This window comes from Durio zibethinus, chromosome 11 (assembly GCF_047325235.1).
Source record: "Durio zibethinus cultivar Kanyao isolate XHJ-2024 chromosome 11, ASM4732523v1, whole genome shotgun sequence".
Lineage (NCBI taxonomy): Eukaryota > Viridiplantae > Streptophyta > Magnoliopsida > Malvales > Malvaceae > Durio > Durio zibethinus.
The window spans coordinates 538,405-558,558 of record NC_143172.1 but is presented as its reverse complement, the minus strand read 5'-3'; the positions used below and the strand labels follow the sequence as shown (position 1 = coordinate 558,558).

General features: G+C 34.5%; 4 protein-coding genes and 1 pseudogene across 6 annotated transcripts; 3 read left to right on the top strand and 2 right to left on the bottom strand.

Moving 5' to 3' along the window:
* The first annotated feature begins 861 nt into the window (after positions 1–861).
* Positions 862–2,586, top strand: LOC111290975 (cysteine proteinase inhibitor 5 pseudogene; annotated as a pseudogene).
* Positions 2,587–3,599: 1,013 nt separating this feature from the next.
* Positions 3,600–7,768, top strand: LOC111290982 (secretory carrier-associated membrane protein 4-like). Of its 2 annotated transcripts, none has more exons than XM_022882503.2 (12): positions 3,600–3,771; positions 4,384–4,485; positions 4,582–4,644; positions 4,841–4,874; positions 4,975–5,097; positions 5,624–5,686; positions 5,785–5,878; positions 5,984–6,029; positions 6,100–6,167; positions 6,494–6,542; positions 6,838–6,903; positions 7,411–7,768. In XM_022882503.2, the coding sequence occupies exons 1-12, from the start codon at positions 3,715–3,717 to the stop codon at positions 7,441–7,443; spliced, it is 798 nt and encodes a 265-aa protein (XP_022738238.2). In that variant the 5' UTR covers positions 3,600–3,714; the 3' UTR covers positions 7,444–7,768. The 2 variants fall into 2 exon arrangements, with proteins under 2 accessions (XP_022738238.2, XP_022738241.1); XM_022882506.2 differs by having other exon boundaries at positions 3,610–3,771; positions 4,582–4,675.
* A 1,374-nt stretch (positions 7,769–9,142) lies between these two features.
* Positions 9,143–12,205, top strand: LOC111290441 (phosphoribulokinase, chloroplastic-like). Its single transcript, XM_022881745.2, has 5 exons — positions 9,143–10,165; positions 10,887–10,971; positions 11,069–11,153; positions 11,348–11,592; positions 11,701–12,205. Exons 1-5 carry the CDS (start codon positions 9,603–9,605, stop codon positions 11,950–11,952), a joined length of 1,230 nt encoding a protein of 409 aa, XP_022737480.2. The 5' UTR covers positions 9,143–9,602; the 3' UTR covers positions 11,953–12,205.
* Positions 12,206–12,725: 520 nt separating this feature from the next.
* On the bottom strand, positions 12,726–14,899 carry LOC111290442 (protein BASIC PENTACYSTEINE7-like). 2 transcript variants are annotated; one of them, XM_022881746.2, is made up of 2 exons: positions 14,633–14,899; positions 12,726–13,697 (listed from the first exon to the last, which is right to left on the bottom strand). In XM_022881746.2, the coding sequence occupies exon 2, from the start codon at positions 13,680–13,682 to the stop codon at positions 12,978–12,980; it is 705 nt and encodes a 234-aa protein (XP_022737481.1). In that variant the 5' UTR covers positions 13,683–13,697; positions 14,633–14,899; the 3' UTR covers positions 12,726–12,977. The 2 variants fall into 2 exon arrangements, with proteins under 2 accessions (XP_022737481.1, XP_089623549.1); XM_089767423.1 differs by lacking the exon at positions 14,633–14,899 and having other exon boundaries at positions 12,726–13,824.
* Positions 14,900–15,130: 231 nt separating this feature from the next.
* LOC111290440 (plastidal glycolate/glycerate translocator 1, chloroplastic-like) lies at positions 15,131–19,271 on the bottom strand. Its single transcript, XM_022881744.2, has 8 exons — positions 18,817–19,271; positions 18,418–18,733; positions 16,947–17,208; positions 16,666–16,781; positions 16,375–16,484; positions 15,967–16,144; positions 15,641–15,770; positions 15,131–15,479 (listed from the first exon to the last, which is right to left on the bottom strand). Exons 1-8 carry the CDS (start codon positions 19,168–19,170, stop codon positions 15,329–15,331), a joined length of 1,617 nt encoding a protein of 538 aa, XP_022737479.1. The 5' UTR covers positions 19,171–19,271; the 3' UTR covers positions 15,131–15,328.
* Positions 19,272–20,154: the final 883 nt, after the last annotated feature.

Genomic DNA, 20,154 nt, shown 5'->3' with positions numbered 1-20,154 from the left:
TGGGTTTTATAGAGATCCGTTGAGTAGGCTACGGCCCATTTAATGTGCCCATGGATCCAAGATCCACATTCTAAAATGCCCCCATAACAATATTTTTGAGTGAAAATCTTTTCGGTTTTATTCATCAAAACAATAAATTTTTTTATATTAATCTCTTTTATATAAAAAATTATAGTCAATAATTTTATAATTATTAGTAGGGTACTAAACTTTTAATTTAATGATTAAAATTCCATTATAAAAATCTCAAATATCAAAATATATAATTATTCAATATTAAAAATTAAATTTAACAATTTTAAATCAACAATAAACAAAATTTATTTGATTATATATTTCAAATTTTGTTATTTAAACGAATAAGACACTAACAAAATAATATTTCATAATTTGTTAATTAAATAAATAGATAACAAATATAGTAACTTTTATTTATATTCTATTTGTTTACATAAAAAATGTAAAATGAATAAAACATTTCATGAATAGTTCATAAATATTTTTAATTTATATTCATTTAATTAAATTTAATAAATAACCATAAATAATATTTTAAAATTAGTTAATTAAATAAATAAATTATAAATATAATAAAATTCCTTTATATTTTACACCTATCAAAATGTAAACTAGGCTCACTGATTAATGCTATACCAAACTTGTAAACACATTAGACTCTAAGATTTTGTTTCCTTTTTGATAAAATCTTAAATACCAAAGCAAAAAACACTTAATGACATACCAAAAGTTGGAATTTTTCATTTATATCCTCAACTCGCCATCTGCCATATCAACACCTCTAAAACACCGACACGTGTATTACAGGCCTTCATAAAAAATCAAATGGTTCTTGCCGCCTAAGAGTGGCATCACCGTAAAGGGCAGTCAGTCTTCAATCAAAATAGCCTACCCCTTACAGTTATAAATTTGAATAATCAGCCCCAAACTCAGCCACTGCGACGGATACCCAAATCAAAACATCAGTTACATCTAAAAAATGAAGCAAAATTCATGTTTCGTTGTCTTTTTGGTTTCCGTGACATTCCTTCCCTTGGTCTTTTCCGCTGCACGGAGGGAGATTTTGGCCGGAGGATGGCAACCGATAAAAAACATAAATGACCCCCACGTGAGGGACGTTGCGGAGTTCGCTGTGTCGGAGTACAACCAGCAGTCGAAGGCGAGTTTGAAGTTAAAGAGCGTGGTGAAGGGCGAGATGCAGGTGGTTTCGGGGATAAACTATAAGCTTGTTGTGGAATCCACTGACGATAAGGATTACGAGGCTGTAGTTTGGGAGAAGGCCAATGGTAAATCCAGGAGTCTAACCTCGTTTAAATCTCTACTGGGTTGATGAATTTAAATCGTTTGGGTTTTGGAAATGTATGTTCTTCATGTTTTAGATTAATTTAATAAATAATAATGATTAGAACGTAAAATCCATTGATAATAGAAAAAACTTGATTTAAATATGAAAATATTGAATCTAAAATGAATTGATGACAATGGAGAAATTCGATTTGGTTATAAAATTACATGAACAGATTTAATAAAATTGAAATTTGTTACATAATCTAAAATCTATTGACACTAATAAGAAAAAAAAAAAACTCCATTTTAATATGAAATCACATGAACATACTTGATCCAAATTCAATTGCCAATCATGTGTAGACGACAAACTAACAATATGTCCATTTTCATATGCTATCGCATTTGATACACCAAATACCAAAAAGTTGGTGTTATACAGACTGTCATTTTTCTTAAAGTACCCTTAAACAAACGCAGTTCTGAAGCAGAAACAAAAATGGAACTCTACATCATTTTGTTTTGCATCTCCCTTCTCTTCCTCTTCCTCCACGGTTCCTCCGCCCGTAGCTTCCCTCTAATTGGCTCCCTATGATCGTTTGGGTTATGGCCCTCTTATGACTCTCCGCCTTGGTTTTGTCACCGCCATCATCGTATCCTCCGCTGAAACCGCCAAACAAGTCCTCCAAACACACGAGCAAACCTTCTCCGACCGCACTATTCCTGAAATTGTCGCCTCCTTTCAACACCTTCGCCACCAAAAAGTTGAGCAACTTTTTGAACACATCAAACAACAACGTGTTTCAGGGTCCCAACTTAACATAGGGCAAGCTGCTTTTCGCTACGGCACTGAACTTAATATCCACTATAATTTTTTCCATTGATCTCGTGGACCCTGAATTCAGTACAACTTAAAAACTTAACAATCTGAGGTATGATAACAGAAAAACAAAAATCAATAGTAAATCAAAATTTTCACCAGTGGCATTGATTTCTTTTGTTTGAACAAAAAGGGTAAAATTTTCTTGAACACTTTGAAGTTTATGCTAATTAGACACTTGTGGGAGTACCTCGGTCCTGGGACCGCCCAATTCCTCGAATCATAATGAGTTTTTCGAAGGAAAATGAAACCTAAACTTAAACTATTATAAAGTAATTCAAATAAATGTCTCTCTTTTCAGCTTATGGGAAATTCTTCTAATCATGTGAGTCGTACTAAGCAAAATGTAATTCAAATATTAATATATTTTCTTTTATGGGACATTTGATTGGGATTTTTTATCCAAAATTATATTTTTAGAATCTAATTTTTTGTTATTTGATTTTTTAATTTGATTCAAAAATTTTTTTACATGTTAAGAATTTTACAATCTCAACAAAAAAAAAAAAAGAGAAAGTATGGAATAAAAAATTATTATCTTCTTTAGATTTTTTTTTTAATTTCAGAGGAAAAATGAAAATTTTGTCCTGTTTATCTTCATTTAATTGTATTTTTAGATTACATAAACAATGATACTTACCTTAAAAATGTAGTATTTTTATATTTTATATTTTATTTAATTTTTAGAATTTAATAAAATGATATTTTTAAAAGAAAAATGTGATCTTTGTTAAAAATATAAAAAAAATATTTTTTAGAATTAAACAAAATGACATTTTTAAGATAAAAACTTGATATTTTTAATAAAAAATAAAATTGACATTTTTAAGATTAAAAATTCAATATTTATTAAAAATATGAAAACATTTATATTATAATAAAATTTTATTATTACATATAAAACTTACTATTACATATTTACAATAAAACTTAAAATTTTTACTTAAATAATTTAACAAAATTATTAAATAAATAATTTATATTTTAAATAAATAAAATTTTAAATAAATCACTTATTTATTAATATATTATTCATATTCAAAAAGTGATATATTATTTAATATCATCAATAATATAATAAAATATTTTATTAAATAATTTTATATTCTTTAAATAAACACACAAATTTTATATTTTCTTAAATAAATAAAATCCAAAAATCACACCATGTTTCGATATTACTTTATCTCCCAAAAATGGAAAGGGCACCTACCGACAGCCTGCGAAAGCTGAAAACACGTGATTGTTACGTCTCTTCCTTCCTGACGTGGCAACCACTGACATTCCATTTGTAAGGTGTGATCACACTGGCACTGCCACGTACAACAACTTAAGCGATGCAAGCCCAAACTCGTAAATATTTCAAATATAAAGGGCAAATCTCGAATTTAATATAATATCCCGCGTCACTCACAAGCCAAGCTAATTTACAAGATAGTAGAGTAAGGTAGTGTATCTCTCTCTGGAAGCTCACTCAACAAAAATTGGCCTAATTTTGGAGAAATTTTGGGATCTGAAACGGAGAGAGAATGAATCGCCACCACGATCCTAACCCTTTCGATGAGGAAGAAGTCAATCCATTTTCGGTATTGAATCTCATTTTTCCTTTTTTAATTTCTCTTTTTTGCCCATTTCAGATCTGGATTTTTGTTATGTTTATGCGTACGGTCGTCGGTTTCTTGACTTCTCAGGGGTAGTTTGGAGATTAGGTTTCGCGAATACTAGATCTGAAAAGCCTGCTTGCCAACATTTCGGGGATGAAATGGCTTTTAATTTTTGAATTTCATTTTTTTTTTTGCAGTTAATGAAAAAACTTTGGTTTATATGATTTAATGAGTGAGAATTTCGGTGTATCATTTATTGACTGTAGTTTTTAAAAAATGGCTACTGTAATTTGGAAATTTATGGACCATAAAGTTTAATATAAGCTGAATATGAGCCTAACATGGTTCTTCGTTACTAACCTTGTGACCATGTATGTAATAACGTTGATACACGCTAGTCATGTTTATGGTTTATGGCTTTATGTCATGTTAAGTGCTGTTTTTCGGACAATTGATGCGTAATTGGCATGATTCATGTCTCTGGTACACATGTTGCTCTCGTATTTCTTGGTCGTGTTTTGTTATTTGGGTGTGCATGAAATTTAAATATATTTGACTGTGCTATTTAGTGTTACTTATTGTGAGTCATTGCAGAATGGTGGTGCTGTCGCCCCTGCACGATCACTGCCATCTGAACCTTCAGGTTTTGGCCAGAAACATGATGCTACTGTGGATATACCTCTGGATACAATGAATGTAATGAAGTTTCTACTTCCTTTACATTTCTATAGCTTGGATACACAAGGGACGAATGGATGGCTGATTACTTTTTATTGATATTGTTAATTACAGGATTCCAAGAAAAAACAAAAGGAGCTTGCAGGCTGGGAAGCTGATCTTAAAAGAAGGGAAAAGGTTATTTTTAACTCGGTGCTTGTTTAGAAATGTATGTCAATTGCTTTCTTTTTGCCTTAAATGAAGACTTGTTCACTTGATTATATCTTGTAATGCCTCCTTTCATGTGCACAGCGTTAATTGTTCTTATGCTTTGACTGCAACTTGAGTTTTGAGTTTGCTATTTAACATTTTTTTTTCATTTTCTATTTTTCAGGATATAAAGCGAAGGGAAGATGCTATTTCCCAAGGTAAGAGAAAAGGAGCGCAAGCAATTGTTTACCTTTACTTTCTTTTCGAGTGTTCTGATAAGCTGCTAAATCTTCCCTCTTTTTCGTTATGGCATATCAGTTGGTGTTCCTACAGATGATAAAAATTGGCCACCAATTTTCCCAATTATACGTCATGATATAGCTAATGAGATACCAGTTCATGCTCAGAGGCTGCAATATCTTGCATTCGCTACTTGGCTTGGTATGGAGGCTAATATTTCTGCTTTGTTGTTGTGGATATTTCTCTATTACTATCCATTGTTGCTTTTTTAGTGTTAGTTGTCTAAGTGTTTATATAAAAGCTTATCTTGTAGATTTTATGGGTATAAGTTTATGCATTGAATTTTATTATTATATCTGTTTCTGTCCCTCTTTTACTCAAATGAATCTAAAAGAATCCTATTCTCTTTTAGTTTTCTTTTCCAGTTTAATCCTCAAATACTTAATAATAATATTATTATTTTGTGTATGCATGCTTGTGCATAATTCTGGGCAATTTCATTGTTTGTGTGGATGCCATTACCATGTAATAGATTCAAAGTATTTTTTTTAATCTCTTTATGGTTTAAACCTTGAAAATCTCTTGTCGAGGCGATTCTTGAATCTTCATTTAACAGTTATAGAATGGTTTTCTTTTTTGGACAGTTTTTCGCAGTTATAAACAAATTTACACCTTCACCTTCTCTTTGTTTGGTATTACAGACGTGCTTTGGTTTTTATTGTTTCAGGCATAGTTCTTTGTCTTGTTTTTAATGTTATTGCCGTGATTGTCTGTTGGATTCAAGGTGGTGGTAAGTATATTCTGATTCTTTGACATTTTGCATTTGTTGTAGAATTTGGTCTAGGCATAAAATAGTATATATATTCTAACTTGGTTCATGCATTGTAGGTGTTAAAAATTTTTTCCTTGCTATAATCTACATGTTGCTTGGATGTCCTCTTTCATACGTGTTGTGGTACAGACCACTTTACCGAGCAATGAGGTAAATAATTAATGATTGGTTCAAATGTTCTATTTGTAGCATGAAAATAGAAATATTTTGGTGTGCTGATGGTTGTTCTGCTGGGTATTTTGTTTCTCCTTGCAGGACAGATAGTGCCTTGAATTTTGGTTGGTTTTTCATGTTCTACCTGGTGAGTTTAGTTGTGATGGCATCCTTTTTTTTGTTGATTTTTGTTTAACCTGTCTATTTGCTTTGTGTAGCTCCACCTTGGGTTTTGCATTTTTGCTGCAATAGCTCCTCCTGTTGTCTTTCATGGGAAGTCATTAACGTAAGTTCTTCATTCCCTAGTTCATGCCTGAAGTCAGAAGAATCTCGACTTGACTAATTTGTTGATTGTCCAAACTATTTTGGGTACAGGCTACTTTATTATAGAGTACATTTTAATTGCGACTGACTTTACCGATGATCCAGACCTTTTTAGCTGCTGTTATAGACACTGCTAGTGACTGGGACATTCTAGAACCTTTTTGTTCAGTTTTGCCTCATCAAAATGCTGCTCATTAACTGTTGGAATGCTCTTATGATTGTATCTTTTATAGGAGTCACACTCTATATTCTACGGTTAATATATTTTTTTATTGCCTCTTATTGCAGTGGTATCATGGCAGCAATTGATGTTTTCTCTGATCATACGGTGGCAGGGGTAAGTAGTATTGCTTTTGCATGTTGAAATTATTTATCTTTTATTATCAGCGAGTTGTAGGAATCCAACGATGTGCATTACTCTCTCTCTCTTTCTCTACCCATTTGTTTTATGGACAAATATAATTTGATAAGTTGGTACCATTGTTTGACAATGTACTTCAGAGGAGAGTAATGAAAGATATATGATCATACATTCATGGATGCTTTCACTGCAGATAGAGTTCAACTTTTTTTTTTTTTAACATTATTTTGTTGAATGTTTGGGCTTAACTAATTTATTTTTGCTTTTACAGATTTTCTTCTTTGTTGGTTTTGGGCTGTTTTGCTTGGAGTCACTGTTGAGCATGTGGGTTCTTCAGGTAAGAGACGGCAGATCTCTTGATTCATCATATTTTTAATTTATTGTTTTTTTTTTATTGAAAAAAAAAAATGGCTATGCCATTTGATTTTTCTCTTTAAAATTTAATTGAACTCTAATTATCCTTCCTAGTAAGAAAAGTTTCTTTTACTCCATTTTTTTCACATTACATCTAATAATTCATATAATTAATAATGTTGCACATGAATCCACTTAGTTGCTTTTAAAGTTTTTATGAATCTATGGATATTGAAAGGATCTATGGTGTTAGAGTTCATCGAAGCAGTCTCATATTAAACTAAAACCGTTCATATTGGCCATTGACTGCCGAGATGCAAATTTCATTGTTACTAATATTGAGTTAGAACGGATGTTTTACGGTCCAAATTTGTTTGACTTTGTGGCTGCTGGCACTGTTGGTGATTTTTCTTGCTAGTTATGCTGCTTTGCCTTCATATTTAATTGCATTTGACTGAGTCTTACCATTTTTCTGTGTTGGTATGTGCAGAAAATTTACTTGTACTTCAGGGGGCACAAGTGAGATGCTGTGGCCCTATTTGGATTTTTGGATGATGCCTCATCTCAGGGTAGTTTAATATATATTTTTATAGCATATCGCGTTTATCATTTTCTTGTCGTATAGATTGATACAATGGGCTTGTATGCTGAGTGGATTCTAGGAAATTACAGTTTTTACTGCCTTGAGAGAGAGAAAGTCTTCAATTAATTTCCGATTCTTTAACATCGCAAATCGTTTTACCTTGTAATAATATTCACATTATTTTGTTAAAGCATAACATCGCATGAATGTACGAAGACATGACGTTAATTTCATCAAGGATGGGAAGACGAATGGAGATTTTGTATATACGAGACTAGACTACTTTACCCGTTCTTGAATTGAATAGGAATTTCATTTACCAGGGTAAAATCATTTCCTGTTTAAACTGAAGCCAATTCATACTTTATGCATAACTCACCCCCAAAAGCCCCCAGAAAGACAAACTGCTCGTGAAGTGTCAACTGGGGGGGGGGGGGGGGGGGGTGTACATGCATCAAGGATAAAGTTTCATTGAAAAAGAACTTATTTTTCTCATTTCATATGGTTATAGAGAGAATGCTTGAGTACATTGGTACGTAAGAAAAAATATGTACTCAATATTCGAAAATTGAACAAGTTGATCGTCTTCAACTTTTATCAGCAAAGAAACATGTAATATCTTGGCTTAGTAATATTATCTACTTTTGCAGTTGTATTGAATTTAACCTAGAAACACCAGTTCTTGGTTTCTACTTTCAAGTGTCATATCGTGAAATATAATTCAATAAAATTATATCGTTTTAACATGTTTGTCATCAATTTTTTCATATATCATATATGATTTCAACTTTTCAAGTCTTGATGTTCAGTTTCATTTGTTATAAAACAAAAATATTTAATCTTAATGTGAGAAAAAACCTGATTCATGGGAATATGACACAATGTCAGCTTATTTATGGATAATCTATGATGCTAGTAATAGTGTTTTACTATATTCTAATAACATATTCTAAACTATTTCAATAAAAATTAAGTTGTAAGACAAGCGAAAGAAAATGCAATTAAGTACAGAACGAAAGCAAGGACAAAAAGAATTGAAAATATTTATTCCTTTTTATATTAAAAATTTAAAATTACAGGAATAAATTATTTAAAAGGATGTTATAATCCAAAACATCCATGGATTCAGCTCATCATTTCAAAGATTCAATGTATAAGTTAGTATTTAAGTAGCACACTTGAAGGCTTACTAATTCATGTGAAAGTGGAGGCTGTAATCTTCCTCCCATTTTCTTGTTCATATTCTATTTTGGCATAAAACATGCAGCTGCAAAGACCCATAGTGCGACAAAAGCTTTTGCAAACCGTTGGCTGTTGTTCTTCTTTTTTTTTTTTTTTTTTCCATTTATTTCTTTGTGGATGTGAAAATGGAATGACCCCTTTACAAAGGTACATAAACTCTCCCACGCTATACGAAGGAACACTCCAAAGACTGAATTGCATAATGCAGGGCACAGGACAGGCTCGATATCATCTCCACCACTCCACACCCCAAACCCCAAACCCCTCATCTTTAACCAGCCACCCCCTTCATGCCACGTGGCATATCAACATCCAAACTACAACAAATAACCACCAAGCTTCTCCATACCCCTGTGTTCTATCTCATATCATATGCCATCACCTCATCAACAATTCCAATCTTTTTCATTGATTATAATAATATAGTAACTAAATATCTATTATCTGTTATAGTTTCACTTTTGCTAAGGAAATGAATTTCGAAATGATTATTTTATCCTTCGGCAATTGACTCAAGCCCATTCAAGTCCCTTTCCTTCACACCTTAGTATCACCTCCAAACTTGTCCAAAACTAGGGGCAGTCACAGAAACCCAGAAACAAAACACACCTCAGCTTTCCATCACCATAGCAAAACTGCTTTCTTTCTTTACAAACTGCCATCTGTTTTCTTCAACCTTTTCCTCTACTTATTTGTGTTCCAAAATTTTTCTTGGAAATCAAAGGACAAGAATCCAAACTTGTTTTTATGTGGTCTTTCAAGACCATCTAAACAATTTGCCAGGGCATCCCATTTTACCTGTCTTAAAGCTCTCTAAATTCCCTTTCCGAGAAGACAGAACAAGAGAGAGCTAAGGAATGGCAGTTTGCACAGTATACACCACCCAATCTCTCAATTCAGCATGTTCAATCTCCACACCAACAAAAACCGACTTAGGTTTTCACCAAAAGCAGGTAGTTTTATACAGCACTGGCAAGATAACCAGCAAGAAAGGTAGCAGCAGCAGCTCATGTGTCATAACCTGCTCAGTTGATCATTCACAAACGGTTGTGATTGGTCTGGCTGCAGACTCAGGATGTGGGAAGAGTACCTTCATGAGGAGGCTGACAAGTGTGTTTGGTGGTGCGGCAGAGCCACCAAAGGGAGGCAACCCTGACTCAAATACACTCATCAGCGACATGACGACTGTGATATGCTTGGATGATTATCATTCACTTGACAGAACTGGAAGGAAAGAGAAGGGAGTGACAGCACTTGACCCTAGAGCTAACAACTTTGACCTCATGTATGAGCAAGTTAAAGCTCTCAAGAGAGCTATTGCTGTCGAGAAGCCTATTTACAACCATGTTACTGGTCTCTTGGATCCTCCTGAGCTCATTAAGCCTCCAAAGATCCTTGTCATCGAAGGACTGCACCCCATGTAAGTCAAAAACTAGAAACTAGAGCCATTCATTAATTCTTTCTCTCTTTCTCTATTTCTGTTCATGAAATTTAGGAACTACCCTCTCACTATGTTTTGTGCTGTTTTTGATGAAAAAAGAAGATTCCATAACACTGATTTGTTATTTTCTGGCAAATAATAACTCTCCTTTTTCTCTGTTTCGAAACCCGAATGTCAAGTTAATTCAATTTTGATCGTTCTATAGAAGTTAGATTAATCAGAAGTTGAGTTTAGGAAAGACTGCAAATCTTGTTCTTAGCGAGTTGGGCCTGAATGACGACTTGAGCCCATTGTAATTATTGGTTTTACCTTCTCAGCAAAAGTTTTCGGCCTTACTATTTATTTATACTGAATTTCTATGTCTTACCTGTGGGCCTGTGGCGATAACTATATCAAACCAGAAATTCTGACTCAAGATGGGAAAGGAAAAAGGAAAACAGAATTATTAGAAAAAAAATGCTACGTATTGAATTTTGTGTTGTACTTTATGACAATGGACTTGGGCTCAGTGACGTTGGAACTGGCCTTTCAATCAAGGCCAATAGTGTTACAGTTGTACAAATACTGGTCTACTGCATGTTAGTATTACTAGTTTGATTTTTATTTATTTCTATTATATTGCAGTACTTTTTTTTTTCTTTTACTACAATTATTGATGCGAATTACAACCACTTAATGAGTGCTCTGTCCTAATAAATAGGTTTGATGAGCGTGTGAGGGATCTCTTGGACTTCAGTATCTATTTGGACATCAGCAATGAGGTCAAATTTGCTTGGAAAATTCAGGTGACAAACTTTGTATACTAATGTCGAAATGTCCTGCAAATTCAATGCCTGGGTTTTGTTCATAAGCGACGTCTTACTTTGTTGGAAACATTTGCAGAGGGACATGGCTGAGAGAGGACACAGCCTTAAAAGCATTAAAGCAAGTATTGAAGCCAGGAAGCCCGATTTCGATGCCTATATCGGTAAAAACAATACATAATTCCCTGTTAATAGTTTTTTTTTTTTTTACAAGGAATCCCATTTGTATCTAGCAAAATGAGACCAACAATGCTAGAAGTATACAAACTTACGACCTTGTCAAATCTTATGGGCTTTGGACGTTTTGTTCGTGTACAAAAGTTAGACAATGAATCATTATTGTGTTTGGCGGGTGCAGATCCTCAAAAGCAATATGCTGATGCAGTAATTGAAGTGCTGCCAACTCAGCTCATTCCTGACGACAATGAGGGGAAGGTTTTGAGAGCTAGGTTGATAATGAAAGAAGGGGTGAAGCATTTCAGTCCAGTTTACCTGTTTGATGAAGGCTCAACCATCTCATGGATACCATGCGGGAGGAAGCTCACTTGCTCTTACCCTGGCATCAAATTCTCCTATGGCCCTGACTCTTACTTCAGCCACGAGGTATTCTCAACAGCATTAGATAAGATTTTCAATTTATCTTTAATGAACTCAAGTTTCAAACTTCTTGTTAACTCTTTAATGCCAATGTTCTTTTTTTCTTCTCTTTAGGTTTCTATTCTGGAGATGGACGGGCAATTTGACAGATTAGATGAACTCATTTACGTTGAAAGCCATTTGAGCAACATCTCTACCAAGTTCTACGGAGAAGTCACCCAGCAAATGTTGAAGCATTCTGATTTCCCTGGAAGTAACAACGGAACCGGCCTCTTCCAAACCATTGTCGGATTGAAGATTAGAGACCTCTATGAGCAAATTACCGCAAGCAAAACTGCAGCTCCGCTAGAAGCAACAAAAGCCTAAGAGTATGAGAGTTTCCTCAATACATAGGACTAGACCTTGGGTTCATAACAAATTATCCTCCTTTCAGTTTTCCACTCTCCACTGCCTCTTTCAAGCTTCATTTCAGTGTTAGGCTGTTGCTCTCGTAGGAATGAGTATGCTTCTATATATTTATTTTCTGTTGTAATTCTGTGGAGATATGTAATATAGAGAAACAAAAGCAGAGATCAAAATCAAGTTAAGAAGTTCGTAGAAGACGAACCTTTTGACATCATTTCCCCTCTTCTGTTTTCCCCTATTGCTAGTAACCATTTATGATGCTTATGATTTTTGATTTTTTTTCTTCGAATAGGAGGATTGGCAGTGGAGCATGGCTATAATGATATATTCCTTGAATCTGTTATAACCTTTCTGATAATGATTTTAAACCACTGCCTACCTCACCTAAGTGTTTATTTTCATGAACAATTCACCACACGTGAAGAAAAGGGTGCTATTAATATGCAAAAAAAAAAAAAAAACTTAGCATGAGCACAAACACAATAATATGGTCATCGAGTCCCTTGGCACATTCCGGATGGGAGATCTTCAAGAGCATATGGAAATATGGAAACTATCCAAGGCATGCTTTTGTGAGGATTATGGCTGGAACAGAAAAACCTATACCACGTTATTGATTTTATCGTTTTACGAATTGATTCTGGTCAAAACCTGATAGAAGTTATAGTATAGTAAATCTTCTACAAGTTGATGTCAGATGTACAAACCGAAAGCTCCCTAAATGGCAAAGAAGGTAGTGAAGAGAAGAAAATAATATCCGAGCAAATAACATGAAAGTTATTTTTACAGCATCTGGCTTCCAAATGCAAAATGGCATTCCCTTCAAGTTTTAGCCAAAGAAAGTCAGAAAAACTATATTTACAATCCGACTTGTCAGACCAGACCTCTACGAAATAGCAGTAAACTACATTCAACCTAGAATGCAGAGGAGTAATATATATTCGAAACTACTACATATTATGCCGAACTACCAGCCAACTGCATCTCTATTTGATTGTAACAAACTTGTTTGTACCATGCCTAGCCCAGTGGTCCCTCAAGTCGACAGGATGAGAAAGATCATGACCTTCAGCTGCAAGTCTCAGAAGAAGTTTCAAATATGCACCATTGCTCATTTTTCTTCCAGCCATGCGGGCACCGGGTCTTGTGGGACTCATGGGGAGAGGATATTCTGATATATTAATAGTACAACACGAGGATTGCCAACCACTGGCACCCCACTTGTAGCACACTCTCACAACACCTGTACAAGAGCAAAGGGGGGAAGGCACCCCAGAGAAATCAAAGTTTGTTCCATCAAGATCAATGTTGAGATTCTTTTTCTCACGTTTGGCTACTGGAATGCTTGGTCCCTTCACCTTCTTAGGAACCGAGGGTTTCTTCTTGGGCTGCTTTGGCCTCAGAACCTTGGATGCAATTTGATTAGAACCCTTCATAGAAGGCTTTTGTTTCCCCACCTTCGTGGTTTTACCTCCCAAATCATTGTTGTTTCCTGACTCGGTTGTGGCAGCAATGGAACGAATGGGAGCAACAATAAGTCCAGGTTCATGGTGTATTTGAGTTTGTTGCAGAGAACTTAAGCCAGGCTTGGATGTGGGGTTGTAATTATAAAACCAATGAAAAGGTGAAACAGATGATCCAATGTCAGTTTCAGGCATCATGTTTTTATTGGAATATGACCCCATCTTCATAGCTCTTATTTGATTCTGCAGCACAACATCAATAAAAACATAATTCCAATTGGCACTTAAATTTCTGGAACATGAAATTTTTCTGTAATTATCATGAGATACTAAACGGTTTTCGATCACTCAAGATGCAAAAAATCCAAGCCCTTCTTAAGTCTTATATATGTTCTATTATCTATTCTCTTCTTTCTTTTTGATAGAAGATGGTAAATGTGCAGGCAGAACAACGAATATTTATCACTCTGCAATGCCATATACTGGCTTCAACTCTTTGCTAGTCAAAAGAAACTGAGAAAAACTTGCATGATAAACATATACATCTTTAGAAAATAAAGTGAAAAGTTCTAAAGGTATCAATAAATAGGGCAGAAAACAAGATAGCAAGCTCCACTAAACAGACTGCAAGACATAAATTTTATATTAAGAGAGGAAAAAATGTGAGAAACTCATTCCAAACTCCCAAGAAACTGAAGAATCAAAAACAAAAGCAGACTACATCAGAATAAAGCTACCTCAAATTCTGTAAATGGCTACTACGGAGCAGAATTTAGTAAACCCATGAAGGTTAAACGTATGAAACAAAATTTTGATAGCTAATAAAAAAGATTGCACAGAAACCCCATCTCAAAACAGAAAAATAAAAGGTAAAATCAAACCACATTAAGATGAAACCAACCAAACCCATTGATTAGAAAAACCCATTTCAGGAAAAGCATCAAAGCAACCTTAAAAACAAAAGGAAACAAATAAACAACATATTGCATAAACCCAGTTCCCAGCCTGAAATATCGAAGGCAAAAAGACATCACATTTAGATAGAAAAATTCAAAACCTTTTAATTAACAACTGACAACCATAAAGTAAGAAACCCATTAAAAAACAAAGAAGATATTACGCTCTAAAAGCTGGAAACTATAAACTATATTTAAGTTACGGTGTTGAAAGGAACTCACAAGCTTGGTAAGATCTAGCAGAAAGTGGTTCTAGGCAAGCTTCTCTGCTGAGAAATCTAAGAACAAGACTATAGCTATTTGCTATCTGCAAAAGAAAGTCCGTGCTTGTATGGTTTAAAGGTTTCAGTCTGTCTGAGAAATGAGCAGTGGAGCACCAAAAGCAGTGTAACTGTACTTGCTATCTTTTCTCTCTTTGCCTAAAAAATTGATAAAACATTCGTTTTCTATTTGTTGCACGAGTTATCTCAAATCTCTAGCAAGAGTATCGTTTATCTCGAAGGACTCTTTACATTTTAACATTAGCATGAGGAACTATACGATGTTCCCACTATCACAGAAGCATGTGCCATCCGTTCCGTGGTGGCATAATCCTGTTAGTGCATTTGTCCTGTTCGAAATTTCCAAACTATTTCTATAAGAAAAACATATCACTTGAACCAAACCCATATTTGCTTTTTATTTTCCTTTTTGTTGTTACTTTCAATTGACATTCCGAGGTAAGCAAAGCGAGTGCATTTTATTAAAACGCTATTAGAAACACACAAGTAATCATATGATCAAATATTTGCAACATCATTTTTCGAAGTTGTACTAATGAAAGAAGGCTTTCTGTCTGTACAATAAATCAGTCTGGTGGGACAGATTTAGAGTCGTAACAGGACATGCAAATATGTAGAATTGTTACAACTGATGGTGTCAACCAACAACTGCGAGCAAGCTTTGCCTGATTGCTGGGACTGAGCAAAACAATGAACCAAATATACCAGTGAGACCGTAGGCAATGGCGCAGAATGGAAGGGCTTCAGGCTCCTTGGCCGACAATGCAGCTGTTCCCAATCCATGGGCACTGGAGCAAAAAAAGTAAAGATCAACATAAAGAGACTAGATGCATAATCAAGAACATATATGATGAGTAGGAAAAATGATAATTGTGAGAGACAAGTTCATAATCAAGCATAGTAATAATGGTGAGCTCTCACTGGTTTTATTGACTGTTGAGGTACATACCTAGATGCAGTTGCTATTCCCCGGGCAATAGGGTCACGAAAACGTAACTTGTCAAGCGTTGCTTGCACAAAATTTGCACCAATCAGACCAGTCACAACAACTGCAGCAGCAGTGACAGATGAATTGGCACCTGCAAGCAATAAAGACAAGCTATCATATCCACTGAAATTTATCCAATAATCTATACAGGTAACAATGAAAACATGATTCATCTCCATTTATGTGCTGAGTCAAAGTTTTTAGTTTAGTTATGTCATATATGAATCAGAAGATGTAGTTACTAGCAAATTTCTGAAGAGTGTAGACTATATAGTAAGTTATCTTACCCTCAAAAAAGGAAACAATGCTGAGAGCTAATGCCACAGTTATACATCTTGGTAGAATTGAAACAGTCAGACTTGGTTCTAATCCAACAAGACGTCCAACAAGAGCAGTTGAATACAAAGAAAACAAACTTGAGACAATGATAGATAAGAAAATCTCAGCCGCATGTCTCTTAACAAGCTGTAAAAGTCAAGAGCAATAGTTATTAGTTCACATAATAGCATTCCATTAAGTAGGGCAAAGCCTGATGATAAATTAGATGCTAAGACCTGCCATTAAGATGAATATTTTATAACAGCAAACTTGAGCTTAGGTGTAAAACTTATTGTTGGCTTATTGATCATTGATAATTGTGAAAGGCATCTTATGAAATTGTGTCATTTTGCTGGATGTAAAGGGTATGTAGTTACCTTTCTCTGTTTGAACATTGAGAAGGCAAAAGAAAGAATAACAGAGCCCAAAAATCCCATGAGAATATCACCAGCTCCAGGATTAGATGGCACCTTTGTAAGGTAATCTCCTGCAGGAATCAAGGGCAACATTGTCATATCTACATAGAATGGCAATCACATGTGAGCACAAAACTTAACACTGGAAACTTTTAAAGAATTGCATATTCGAGGATGGAATGCATATGTGACATGCCCATATTGTTTTTCCTAGAACTAAAGAATAAGGAAGATTTAACTTTTAAATATTACCCAAGACTGCATCAACTCCTGAACGTGAAAAGTACCCAAAGGCCACTGCTGCCAGATCTGCAGAGAGTGCACAGCAAATAATTGGATGAAAAACTTTTTTCACATCAGATGGCAACCTGAAAATCAGAAGAATGAAAATTGGTAAAACTTTCAAAAAGATATACAAATAATTAAATCAGAAAATTGTAGATATAGAAAGCAAGTATAAAAATATGCTATTGTTGTTATTAGGAAAAACTTTGTTCACATGAATTTGATCTAAAGAGGAAAATGAATTTTACCCTGAACCAACCATGTAGCCTAGCACAGTGGAGGCAAGTAGAAAGGGGAGGCATGTTCGGGCACTTGTCCCTAATGCTGTAGGATAAAATATTGCACTAACAAATGACACAAGAAAGATACCACCCCAAGTCCAAAATTCTATAGGAGAAAATGGGGAAGGTTTTGCCATAGGCTCAGCATCTGTCATTTCTGTCTTCACAATTTTTCTAATGGCAATAGCTGTAAAACCCGCAACACAAAGTGAAGCTAACCATCCTCCCACTGCATAAGAATTAAACACACTTAATTGAAACTATTTTAAAGATTAAAATGTTGTGACAGAGTTCAATAACAAATGCCAAACCATGGATTAAAAGATTTAACAGTAGAAATGCATAAATAAATAATGTTCTAACTCAGAAAATAGCATTATACTTTATGCAAGCTGTGAAGTTGTGTATGAAAGGACGGAGAATAGAACAACACCAATGCATTTCAAAAATTGGGGAAAATAACAGAGAAAAGAAAGAAGATAAATGAACAGAAGAAGAAGAAACAAAATTATTAAAACAAGGTTAGAAATGTAACTCTGAAGAAGCAACTGATATACACAAGTTTCTATGTTTATTTATCTTTTATATAGTTCCAAGTTGGTAAGTGGACTTAAATAAAACATGTGAAAAAGGAATAACAAATTAAGATAATTTGTGACAAATGAACATAAAAGTGAGACATTAATGACAGTGTACCTACGTTATAACAGTGAGTTTAGAATAAACTTAGAAAATATCACCCAGTTTTCTCCGGATGAATTAGTGATTCATTTCAAATTAAAAAGTACAATGTTCAAAACGATGATGACATTTAAATCAAACAGAAATACCTGTACATACATCCAAGACTTACAAAAGAAAAGGTTAAAACTTCCATCAGACACCCGCCGAACCACTCGACATAAAAGCTCAGAGGAAGTTTCCAGCTTTCACGCCATTCCCCTTTTTTCATCCCAAAAGTAAAACTTAAAATTCAACTTTCCAGTACAAAACACATGACTATCTACTAAAAATAAATATGTAGAAAAACCTTAAGAGGAAGGTTCCAAGTGTCACATATCTTCTATTTTACATTTGGAAGCAACAGTGTTTTGTGATTGTCAAGGCATTTTTGTTCACAGTATCTGATTCTTGGAAGAGAACAGTAATTGTCTACCCAAAATAAATAAATAGAAAAACCTTAAAAGGAAGGTTCCAATTGTCACATATCTTCTATTTTACATTTGGAAGCAACAGTGTTATGTGATTGTCAAGGCCCTTTTGTTCACAGTATCTGATTCTTGGAAAAGAACAGTAATTGTCCATGCTTATGAGAAAGTCAGGTAAATGAATTGATGCAGTTCGAACAAAGTAATATTAAACTAGTCAATCCAAGAAGAATCAACAATTCAGAAAATATCAATCTTAACAAAATTTATAACCAAAGGTTGTAGTATACCTATGATGAAGCATATCTTGAGGCCAGAAGAAGCAGGAATATCTCTAACAGAAAGTGGCAGAACCACCAAAGCCGGAACATAAAACAGTGGAAGCCATCTCTGAATGAACATGAGGGCTGGCTCAAAAAAGTTCATCAAGTTTGTTGCAGCAGCAGGGATAGTAGTATCTAGAATGACCAAAACAGAAAAAATACAAAACATTCCAAATAACGCGCTGGGAAACTTTATAGCAGCAGCCACAAAAGCTTTCTTCAAGAACTTATCCATTGCCAGAATTATCCCAAGCGAAACAACCAAGTGCAATACCTCAAATACCTATATAAAAAAAAAAAAAGTCAAGAAACATTTGATAAAGTTTTCTTCTTTTTTTTTTTTATTAAAAAACAAAGAAAATTTACTTTTTGAGAGATAGTGGAAGTGGAAATGTTGGTACTTTCTGAACCAGAGGATTTCACTAAAATTGATCTGCTAGAGCTAGTTTCTTGAGGACCCATTTGCAAGAAGTTGGAGTTGGGTCCAAGAACTCTAATGGGTAGCAACGATTTATGGGGAGCACGAGCACTAGAATGATTATGTTCATGCTTATATAAGTGAGGGTTTCCATTGAAAGCAAAAGGTGTTGTTGGGTTTGTAGGGATCCTGTGAAGGTTTGGCTTAAAAGTGAGACAACTAAAGGAAAAGGATTTGGAATCATGGTGGTTAAGAAGAGTAAGAGACAAATTTATGGGTGTGGCCACCAATGGAGTTGCCATTGAAACTGCAAAAGAGTGAGCTGAATTTCCAAGAAAGTCACCACCATTTTCCCCGTGTGAGGTGACGGTTATGATCAAAAGTTTGTATGGACGTAATAAAACGTGTCATCAAACAGGATGAGATTTTGTTTAGATATGGTAATAGATAGGGGTGTAAATGATACATTAGTACTCGTAAGTTATTCGGGTTCAATTCGAAAAAAAATTTGAATTTGGTTTAATTATTGTCGAGTGGAGCTCGAGCTCGAATAGCTCGACTTATCGATTGAACCGAATTCTAATATTTTTATATCTGACTCGAGTAGCTCGCGAGTTTAATCGAGTTTTTATATTTAAATATATTTTTATATTTTTTAATTAATTAAATATTTCGAATCCGAGTTCGAGCATGAATAATTGAACTATTATCGAGTATACGAATCGAGCTTATTTTTTTATATTAATCGAGCTTAATCGAGCGAGCTCGAGTAGCTCAAATTCGATCACGAATCGAGCTTGAAAAATAAAACTCGATCAAGCTCGAATCGAATATCAAGCTCCAATTTATGAGTCGAGCTCGAACTTCTCACTACTCGACTCGGTTCGTTTACAGTCCTAGTGATAGACTGATGATATGATTGGTTAATTTACAGAAAAGTATACTTAAGCGAAACGATGAGACCTGTGAGTTATTTGATTGAAACAAAAAAAACAGAGTGATTTATCATAAAACAAACTCAAATTTGGTCACAAAAAAACCAAGAGGAAGTTTGCTGTTTGCATTTCATTTGGGCCTCTATTGTAATTGGAACCTTTCAAAAGGCCCAAAATATTGTAAAATGATATGAGGAATTTGTTCCAGTCAAAGGGAAAAGGAAAAGGGTTCAAAGCCGAAAAACTGAGCCCAACCCGCTTTAAGAAACTAAAGCGTCTGGCCCTCAGTTTTAACTTGTTCACCTCGCTAATGAGTTACAGGTTATAGTCTAAAATTTTCTTCCTTCATAC